The sequence below is a fragment of the Prunus avium genome, chromosome 6, assembly GCF_965620075.1.
Source record: "Prunus avium chromosome 6, drPruAviu1.hap1.1, whole genome shotgun sequence".
Classification (NCBI taxonomy): domain Eukaryota; kingdom Viridiplantae; phylum Streptophyta; class Magnoliopsida; order Rosales; family Rosaceae; genus Prunus; species Prunus avium.
This window is the reverse complement of record NC_142289.1, coordinates 26,636,958-26,647,908: the sequence shown is the minus strand read 5'-3', so window position 1 is coordinate 26,647,908 and position 10,951 is coordinate 26,636,958. Positions and strand designations below refer to the sequence as shown.

General features: G+C 40.0%; 2 protein-coding genes across 3 annotated transcripts; one reads left to right on the top strand and one right to left on the bottom strand.

The window, feature by feature from the left end:
* Positions 1–4,588, top strand: LOC110760259 (uncharacterized). Of its 2 annotated transcripts, XM_088254779.1 has the most exons (6): positions 1–242; positions 684–856; positions 1,555–1,653; positions 1,742–1,893; positions 1,990–2,088; positions 3,011–4,588. In XM_088254779.1, exons 2-6 carry the CDS (start codon positions 686–688, stop codon positions 3,396–3,398), a joined length of 909 nt encoding a protein of 302 aa, XP_088110905.1. In that variant the 5' UTR covers positions 1–242; positions 684–685; the 3' UTR covers positions 3,399–4,588. The 2 variants fall into 2 exon arrangements, with proteins under 2 accessions (XP_088110905.1, XP_021818189.1); XM_021962497.2 differs by lacking the exon at positions 1,990–2,088 and having other exon boundaries at positions 2–242.
* Positions 3,639–4,675, bottom strand: LOC110760260 (chlorophyll a-b binding protein 40, chloroplastic). The gene has a single exon (XM_021962499.2). It carries the CDS (start codon positions 4,590–4,592, stop codon positions 3,789–3,791), a length of 804 nt encoding a protein of 267 aa, XP_021818191.2. The 5' UTR covers positions 4,593–4,675; the 3' UTR covers positions 3,639–3,788.
* Positions 4,676–10,951: the final 6,276 nt, after the last annotated feature.

Sequence of the window (10,951 nt, the reverse complement as noted above, 5' to 3'; positions counted from 1 at the left end):
GAGAACATGAAAAACTTCACAACAAAAATAGAAGGCAAAAACGGGGAGAGGAGTGAGTTAATAAACCAATCCAATCTCACAAATTAATTTGTACAACGCCGTGTATCTCTCTCTCCCTCCCTCTCTCTCAAATCAACGCGGCCTCTGCCAACGAAGAGCAGAAATCGACGCCGCCTCCAGCCTCCCAGGTCCTCCTCTCCAACAACACCATCACGCAAACCACCAAAGATCAGCAACCCCAGGTTTTTATTTTTTTAATTATTTTTTTTCCTTTAACGTTTTGGATTCTTTGGTGGTGTTTGTTTTTGGGATGCTGACTTATAATTTTGTGTGCTTTAGTTTAATCTTTCAGTTTCCAATATTTCCGAAACCGATTGGAACCGACCCAACGGTAGCCTAATGAACAGAATTTAACTTATATTAAGATTAGAACGACTCAAGTAGACTTTGAGACTTCTGTTTGTGCCTTTATTGTTAGCCTGAAATCATTGATAGATATGTAATTAACAGTGCTGGCAATTTTTTGGAGTGGAAAAATATGAGTGAGATTTAGAATTAGTACATTGATTTCAATTAGATACGCTTATTACGAAAGATGTCTTGCTGTAGGCCCATTTGAATTGGAGCAGTCTTTGATCTAACTGCTTTTTTATTTTTGTGTTTTTGTGTCTGTTTCACTACAGAAATGTACAATAATGTAGGAACCCAGCCTGGGGTGTCAATGCCCACTGCAACTTCACAGCCAAATCCGTTTGGGGATGCGTTGTACGGTGCTAGTTCAGGACTTATCCGTGGTGGATTGGGTGCTTACGGAGAGAAAATTTTAGGATCAAGCTCTGAGTATGTACAAAGCAATGTAAGTAGCCGTCGACTGTTAGGGTTAAACTATGAAAGATAGAGTTATGTATTAATAGCTTATTGCTCCCAATTTTCGTGAAAAATATAAAGTTTCTGATTCAAGTTAATATCTTTTAATCATATGACGGATTGGGATATTTTTATGCTAGCAAATAACATGTTCAACAGGGATTCATGAATCCGTTTTGTACCTAGTTTATTTATTATTATTTAAATCAAATTGACATGCTTTTAATTTGGTATGAATGATGCTTGATATAAAGGGAATGGATTGTCATTATTGACTGAACCTTTTTGGAAATCTTGATTCTGGTTGTTCAATTTCTTCTTTCTTGGTTTGTTTCTCGATGCTCTTGGTTGGGTGAATGGTTGACGATCCATGTTAATTAAATTGGTCTATTGTATTGTACATAATGGCCTGATTTGCCAGTTTAAAGTTTGTTTGGAGATGCTGCTATATCCATAGAATGCCTCCATCTTATAGTCTACCTAATAATATTTTGCACTGATCTCGAGCTCATTTAAATTGTATCCAACTACTTTTAAACACGGTTACAACCTTGTATGATTGTCTTCAAGTGACTAGATTAGCCCTTCTAATATCTGGTAGCTCGTAGATGTTGAAGTTGTTCTTAAGTTTGTACTTAATTTAAGGTAATTGATCTTTATTCTGACAGTTTGTGTTGCAATGAGCAGATCAGTAGGTATTTTTCTGATCCGCAGTACTACTTCCAAGTGAATGACCAGTATGTGAGGAACAAATTGAAGGTGGTGCTATTCCCATTTCTGCACAGGGTAAGTGCTAATGTTTGTGTTTTTCTTGGAGGAATCAGATTATCCTTCCATAGAACTTACTCCTTCCCCCCACCCTCTCTTTTTCTAGGGCCATTGGACCAGAATAACTGAACCAGTAGGAGGCAGGCTTTCTTATAAGCCCCCAATTTATGACATCAATGCTCCGGACCTATACATTCCATTTATGGCATTTGGTACCTATGTGGTTCTGGCTGGCTTGTCATTGGGTCTTCAAGGAAAGTAAGTATTATGAAATTTCTAGATATTACTCTTAACTCTTGAGCAGTTCCTCTTTTATTCCAGTTAATGCTCAAATGGAAAATCATTTTGTTATAGGAATGAAGATTTGAGTTTCATCATAACTTTAGAAGGGAGCTATGCATTCTGTCTTTTGCTGTTAGTTTCCTTGTATAGGAATGCAGTATCTTACTTTTGGTTTGTACTCTCTACTTTAGTGTGCCAGTTTGGAAAAAGAGTTTTACTTAGTACCCATATATTTGCTCCTTTCGTTTGTATAGTGTAGCTGCATTTAGTTTTCCCCTTGTTCATAGGTTTTAACTCTATCACTATTGTTTCAACCTCTTAAATAGCTTATGGGAGGCCAAACGAGAAGTAAAAGTATGTTACAGTAAAATGATATTCTGTTGAAGCTTTCCTGGGCCTTGGTACATCTCAACTCCTACATTAGTTAAGTCAAGAGTAAAATATGAATCATTACCTTTTAGTTATTAAAGCTTAAAAGCAAGATAAGCTGTTTGAAACTGTCATCTAACATGGTGTTCAAAATAACACTGTTTTCCTAGATTATGCATATGACTTGTAAGTTGGAGTATTACATATGTCCAAAGAGGTATGCTGCTGACGAGACCAAAGACTCTTTCAGAAGTCCGTACTGTTCTTTTATTGGTTAACATGAGTCCAAATTTTGCTTTTTTGTTACAGAAACATGAGTCTAAATTTTGCTTTTTTGTTACAGAAATCAGAACCCATTGATACACTAGTTTGTTTTCCTTTTCCTTCTTTTTTCTTCTTCTTTTTGTGTTTTTAAAAAATATAAATGCACTGCAGATGTCTTTAGATTAGGTAGGAGTATTCTAGGTGTTTTGACTCTTGGAGAGAAAGTAATATCTTGCATTTGGACATCGAAACAATTAGCTATTGGATCTTTTCTCAACATCAAGATTTTATTACCACTGCATTTTTTTTCAAATGTGCATCGCCCAGTCCTTAGCTTCCTCAACCCACATCATTATTTCAATTAAGATTTTCTTTGAGAAGCTTAGGTGTTTTTTTGTGTGTGTTTAATTATGCTTTTGGTATTTCAGTCTTTCAATGTTTTTTGTGTATTGCCTGCCAGGTTCAGCCCAGAAGCTCTAAACTGGTTGTTTATCAAGGGATTGTTTGGTTGGTTTTTACAAGTTGCACTACTGAAAGTAACACTGCTTTCCTTGGGTAGCGGTGAGGCACCATTTCTAGACATTGCGGCATATGCTGGGTATGCTTTCACAGGGTTGTGCTTGGCTGTGCTTGGACGGATTATGTTGAGTTACTCGTACTATTTTTTGATGCCGTGGACTTGTTTATGCATGGGAGTCTTCTTGGTGAAGACTATGAAGAGAGTACTTTTTGCGGAGGTGAGGACTTATGATTCAAGCAAGCACCATTATCTCTTGCTCTTTATTGCTTTGGCTCAGTTCCCTCTTTTTACATGGCTTGGCAACGTTAGTGTTAATTGGCTTATATAAGACAGCTTATTTTGTGTGAGTTAGAACCAATTCTTGTTATAGAGGTTTCCGACATCTTGTACGCAATTTTCTTTTTATCTTCTCTATAATTTTATTAGCATTTTGTAGGACGAATCTACGTTTGGTGCAAACAGATGCCCACAGTAGTTTTCCCATTTCTTGCAATGCATAATGCTGATTGGTTTAGCTGGCACAACTCAAAACATGCTTATACAAAACATTTATTAAGACTCATAGACATTTATCAAATTTATTCCTATATTCTTTTGCATTGATCACCATATTTCATCAGCACAATAGCACATAGAAAAAAAAAAAATAATCCCATTTCATAACAAACGCACAAGCAATTTGTCAAAGCACTTCTCCCTCAAGTATTCCATGCACCCCTCACTTTCCAGGAACAAAGTTTGTGGCATATGCCCAGGCATTGTTGTTAACAGGGTCAGCCAAGTGGTCAGCTAGGTTTTCTATTGGTCCCTTTCCAGTAACAATGGCCTGCACAAAGAACCCAAACATAGAAAACATAGCCAGTCTTCCATTCTTGAGCTCCTTCACCTTCAGCTCAGCAAAAGCTTCTGGATCCTCTGCAAGGCCTAATGGGTCAAAACTCCCACCTGGGTATAGTGGGTCTGTTACTTCACCAAGAGGCCCACCGGCAATTCTGTACCCTTCCACCGCACCCATCAAGATAACTTGTGTTGCCCAAATCGCCAAAATGCTCTGGGCGTGGACTAAGCTTGGGTTCCCCAAGTAGTCTAGCCCACCCTCGCTAAATATTTGGGCTCCAGCCTTGAACCAAACAGCCTCACCGAACTTGACTCCGTTACGGGACAAGAGTTCAGGGAAAACGCAGCCCAAGGCACCGAGCATGGCCCATCTTGAATGGATAACCTCAAGCTCACGGTTCTTGGCAAAGGTCTCTGGGTCTGCTGATAGCCCAGCAGTGTCCCAACCGTAATCACCAGGGAATTCTCCGGTGAGGTAAGATGGGGCCTCACCAGAAAATGGGCCCAAGTACTTGACACGGTCGGGGCCGTACCACGGGCTGCCGGATGACACAGTTTTGGACTTGGCTGCAGTTTTGCGCATGGTGACCCGGCCCTCACCGAGAAGGTTAGAAGTAGAGGGACTAAGCTTGACAGCTTGGCCTGCTAGAGAAGAGGAGGAGAGAGCCATTGTTGAAGATGCCATTTCAGAAAAAAAAAAAATGAAAGTGTATTGTCTTTTAGACAATGTGGAAGTGCCGATTGCTTGTTTGAAGAGAGTAGTTAGTGAGTATACTTATAGTTCTTGGCGCATTGGGTCCTTATCTATGGGATATCTTCATCTCTTTTCTGATTGGTGAAAATGAAGTTATCAGATTTTCAAGATGAATTTCTTTTTTTCTCTCTTTCCAGTTGGCTTCACATGCTCCACTAGTTAGTTTCTTAAACAAAAAAATAAAAATGAAAGAAAAAGGAAAATCTGTTCTAGATATTATGCTATAAACGCTAGCCAGAAGAATTTGCCTCGTAAGTTGTATCGACTTAATGTCCAGTTGGTTTCATATGCACCACTAGTTAGCTCCAAAATGGCAAAAACAGGTAAAAGAAAATGAAGAGGAAACTCAGTTTTGGATATTTGACATGCTCTGCTGTGCTCTAACCAATAGGATTTGGCCACCTACTCTTTTGGATGAGAGCAATGACCTGTAAAGAATCTAGGATAAGGAGAGAACTTTGAAATCTCTGTTGGCTTCATCAAAAGATGAGTCAAAGAATTTGACAGGAAAATGACCAAGAGGAAAGCACCGCCAGGGAGGGATCCATATCAGCTGAAGCCTTTCTGATGACTCATTAATAATGTTCACCCAAAAAAAAAAGGATGACTCATTTCATTAATGTTCTAGACAAGGGATTTTGAAGAATATACAACAATTTCCTTCTATTCTTTTAATCCTTGCCCAAATAAAGCTCTTCCTTATAAATGCAAAAGTCTCTGAACAACTAGTGCCCTTGACCAAATAAGAGAAATAGGAATAGGATGATCATATCAAGACTAGTCCAACCATTTAGATGACAGAATTATTCGGAATAAAATAAAAAAGATGACAGAAGTAGTACGGCGGCATTTCTTCCCGACAACAACGCACATTTAGCGGGGACCCAAGATTTTATTTATGAGATTGAGAGATCCCTCAAATAATTTTATTTGTGAGACACCCTCTAGGGTACCCTATAAATGTTTTTTAACGATCCAAATCTTCTATTTTTCAAGTCTTCATTTATAGATTATTCTTGCAAAAAATCAAACAAATTGAAAATCATTAAGGCATCCAATTGCAAGCAACAAAATAGATGAACACAATGCGTCAAGAAAAGACTAAAATAACAATAATCTAATTGAGTGGGTCAAACTGTTTCGGATTCAAGTGAATTTTTGCAGAGATAATCTTTGAGGGAATATCTAAAAACTAGATTGTTTGGATCATTGAGAAAACAATGTATGGTGGACCCTACAAAGATGTCCTCAAATAAGCTTAGTTTTTATATAGGGCTAACGACTAAAGACTCCTTGAAGGTTTGGGATCATTCTCAATATGGGTCATGGGGTTTCAATTTCATCAATTTATACCCCAATGTTTTCAACTCTGACCAATTTAAATCCTCTGTTAAGTTGACCGTTTGGTCAGACGTTATGACGTGCACACTGTAGGACCTACCAATTTATTAATCCACAAAAAAAAATAATTAAAAAATGAACTTTTTGGGAGCACCAAAATCCAAGACCATTGCTTGGAGTTCTCCAATGTGGGTGAGCAAATGAGATATCCTTCAAGCACTCCCTATTACCCTCTTGAAACAAGCCAACTCTGACACCTCACTTTACCCATATGAAATAGTCATTTTTCAATGCTTAGCTTTGCCTGTTGGAAATAATAATGTCTCAATGCTTCCTTTTACACGTTGGAAATAGAATGGTTTCATCACCTCCTTTTACCCATTGGAAATAAAGGAAAGCCCTTGCCTTCTATAAATTAGAAGCCATGACACAAGTAGAGAACGACGTCTCTTGGTTGCTCAAGCACCCCAGCAACTATCAGACCACCTTCCTTTCTCCCTTCGGCTGTTGCAAGCATTCCAGCAGCCATCCCAACCAATCCTCAGCTATCACAACCATTTCTTCTATTTTCTTAGCCTTGAAATCCTCCATGTTCCCTATAAAGCCTCACCAAGCATAACTCCAAGCTTTTCCTTTCTCCTCATACCCTTCCAAGCTATAAACACCATAGCCTTCAAGCCTCAAGTTTTTTCTTCCATCATCCTTCTCTTGAAACTCTTAAATCACCATAGCCATAGCCACAACCACAAACAACAAATTATCAACACCCAAACTCAAGCATATCCAACACCAAGCCAAGCACATGCATTCTCATTTGCTAAACTTGTGGGTCTTTAGCTCCTACACTCTAAGCTTTCATGCCAAGCTCATACAATCTCGATTCAACATTAGGGACAGGACCCGAGTTGAATTCCCCCTCGGAACTTGTGTCGAATCTAGTTACATAATCTGACACCCGAACGATGCCGGACCAACTACTAACTTTACACCTCTCACCCGTACTTTTAAGAAAAATAGGGCTAGACTTTTACCAAAATTTCGGTATAGTCTCCCCTGTAAAATGGACTTTTCCCAAATTAACACCTACAAATAATGACAATCTAATAATCCCAAATGGCAGCACACACAAGATAAGGCACACACAAATTTCACATGGCCTTTGACCTCAAATTCAGTCTCACTGGCTGTGCCAAAAATGTTAATGGTGCTAATCTCACGGCCTGGTGCTCTGGGCCAAGGGGATTGATCGGTGCATATTTACATATCATTTTGTACCCTTCTAGCTTATGATTTGGTTATGTTTTTGAGTTAAACTTGTGCTTTTAATCCTTTTTGTGTTTATCTTTCAGTTCATTGAGCTTTAGGTAATAATGAGGGCTTTGGATAGTAAATGATGCAATTCAAGCATGTTAATGCCTAATTTGGATGAATGGATGAAGAGCTTAAAAGACAAACTCATTTTGGCTACAGCCCCCTGCCAGTCCAGTTCCGTAGGTCATATTGCAAGCTTTGTTTCAGCAACCTACACAGCTCAGATGAGGCAGCATTCTTCATGAAAGTTGTTCCAATGGGTGTGTACTATAACATATCCACAATTCAGCCCCATTGGATAAATATGGAGTCTGTTACCTAGCAAACACAGAGCCATGCTCAGGATGGATTTTATCAGCGCGCAAAATGAGTTAGCAATTTGTTTTGGCCTTAACTTCCTCCTCCGACCTTGGATTGGCCCAAATGATATATGGCTGGAAAGAAGACATTCTGAACTTCAAGTTTGAGTGCTTAAAGTCTTAATTTGCTTAAGGGAAGCCCAATTCGTAAGCCCTTGAAGTTGCTGGTCATGCTGACCTCAGGATGAGCTATTATTTCTGGTTGGAAGCTTAGTCATGGTGACATGAAGATGAGCTAGGGCTGCTGGTGGGATTTATTAGTGAAGTGCATCAACCATTTCAGATTTTATAATGGAAGTGTTGTATGCATTAGTGAAGTGCATCAACCATTTCAGATTTTATAAAACAAGTGTTGTATGCATTAGCCATACTTAATTCAGATTTTCAGCTTCCTTAGGCCTATATATAGTGAGGTTTCCCAAGCTTGTAAACACACCCCAAGGGGGGGAGCTCTCAAACACTTCTCTAGAGCTCCCTTCCCTTCTCTCCCTCAAATTCTCTTAGTTTCTCTTTCTAGTTTTCAATTGTTATAATGAGATCTTTGTGCTGAAATTTTCCTTTAAGTCTTTCCAAGTTCTACTTTAATTTTCATTGTTATGTAAATTCTTTTCTTTAGTTTCAAGTTTGATTAGTTTCCAAGTTTCAATTATGATTTTTGTTCTTATTCATTATGCTTATAAGTTAATATGCTAGTTTGAATGATTGATCACCATTTAGGCTTGCATGTTAGCTATCTTGGTTTGAATTAAGAGTAGACACCATACTTTAATTCGAATTGAACTATGAATAGGAAGAGTATGTATGGACATTCGACAACAGGGATTAGATACATGCTTGGTTGTTTAAATTGTTCTTCTATGCTTAATGGGTTCCTAATGCTTAATTTTAGGTTAGACAACAAATGATCAAATTAGGGAATTAGGAACACAAGGTTATGACCACACACCATGGCTTAATCATACATTAGCTAGAATCAATCCGTTAATCTAATTGAACTTGGGAACTTATCTGCTTGAGTTAGTTATTTTCTTTCTTCCTTGTTTTATTTATTTCCCTTCTTTTTCATTTCTGTTTTGTGTAGGGAAAATGAATTGAATCATTCAATCACCAATCCTCGTGGGATCGACCTCGCACTTACATACGCTATACTACCGAACGGCTCGTGCACTTGCGAGTATCACAAGTTGAGGATGCAGCTGAATCCATTTTGGTGCAGCTGTATCTACGCAACAGGGATCCACCTCAACACGGGTTTTCCTTCTTTGGTGCGGTGCGGTTGTGCGTGGGCATGCCAGCACGGTTTACCGTGCATTTGAGGATGATGTGAATGGATGGATGGATGAGTTGCACACCTGTTTGAGTCTGACTTTCAATCAGAGCGACTGTGGCCGAGAGAGGAACTGATCTCGACCGTCAGGTTCACGACCTGAGCTACGAGGCCTTTAATGATGGTGTTAATGGTGGATTTTTAGGTGGTGCTCCGGCGCGTTGCTGGATTGCAACGGTCGTATGATATGTGGGATGAACGGAAAAGTAACAAGGATGGTGCTCTGGCGCCTTGAAAAATCAAGGGTCATATGATACATTGATGAACGGATTTTCCTACAATCTCCCACTACTCCTAGGAAAGCAAGTAAAGGTATTGAAAGTGCATTACAGGAAGATAAATGACAGAAGATAAGTGACAGGAAATATAATTTGCTTCGTCGGAGGCTTGTGTTTGGTGTTGACCCGTCTAAATGTAGTTGGAGCTTGGTACTTATAGAAGAGGCTATGGGAGGAAAGTGAGGTTGATATCTGCATGACGTGGTCGATCAGAGATAGTGGGTAGTCTAGACAACATTTGGGAATGTAAAGTATGGTGGTGTGACCCCTATAAATCTCGGTCGCCGCCGTGATCGTCGGTTCTGTGTCTTGGGCCTTGGAGGAGTATTTAATGTTTTGGTCTGATGGTTGGTGACTTAGTCTTACAAGTCATAAGATTTCGCACCTAATCATCCTGATTTTACTCACCATACACTGACCCTAATCACTTCCCCTCTTCCCTTATGCATTAAATGCAAGGACGAAAATTCTTCTTTTGCGCTGATCGTGGGTCCTCTGCTGCAGTCAAGAGCATTACCTCATTAAATGAAGCGTGGGACCTCAATGACATGTGGCAACGCCCCTTGACTTTTCCATTTTGGCAGTGTATTTGAGGGATTACTATTTTCTTTGTTCAAACTCACCTTGGTCATGATGATTTCGCCTTCATAGATCTCCCTTATTGTACGAGGAAAAGCGAATGACAACCTGATGCGTTCGGCTTTTGGGTAGGCGCCTTGGCCGAGAGGTTGTTCCTTTGGTTGGCCTTACAGGCCGAGATTTTTAGGCACAAATAGTAACCGGTTTACTTAACCCTAAACTCATTGATTCGGAGTATCCGGGACTTCAATTCTCGATCCGCGAATTCCTACATGATCCTAGAGGTGCAGAGAACAACATACTTGGAAATGGGGTCAATCCAATGGTCCGGACATATCGTACCCAGACATCACCTAATAGGCGTAAATCCGTTCGACTGTCAAACGATAAACAAATTCGAATCCATGCATATTGTCATACTCAGGAAGACATGGGGAGTGTTTTTGAATAAAATGCGCAGCCACCGAGTGGCCCACACGTCGCCACACGTGTTGGAAGTTCATGGGTGGCTTAAGAAAATTTCGGCGATGAAAAATTCTAGAAACACCTAACAATACCTATACCAACACTTTCAGACTAACAAGGGGAGCATTTTTTATTCTTGGACCACGGCCAAAAAGTGGCTGGAACTAGCCGGAACTGTACAGTTTTGACCGGAACTTCCCAACCTTGATACGGCTGCGACAGCCACTAATGGTGTCGCTCAACCTAGGGGAAAGCAAGAGGGAGGAGAGAGCTACTTGATCCAAGTGGTGGCGTGACCGGAGGTGGCTGGAAAAGTTGTCGGGGTCGCCTGCAGTTTTGGCCGATTTTTCCTTTCGAAACTGGAGGCGCTACGTTGGTTTTGGACCGGAGAAATTGGGTGGGTTAGGTAGAGGGGGAGGAGAGGAAGATTTTGCAAGTCGTTTTGTCAAAAATGGTAGCCGGGCGGCGCCAGAATCTACTACGGAAAATCCGGCTGTCACGACGGAAAGAGAGAGGGAGAGTCGGGGAGGAGAGGGAGAGAGACGCGAGAGAGAGAAGGCTGACTTGGGTTTTTAAAATCTGACTTGGAAAAATTTACGGTTGTGCCACTGCACTTCCATTGACTGTAAC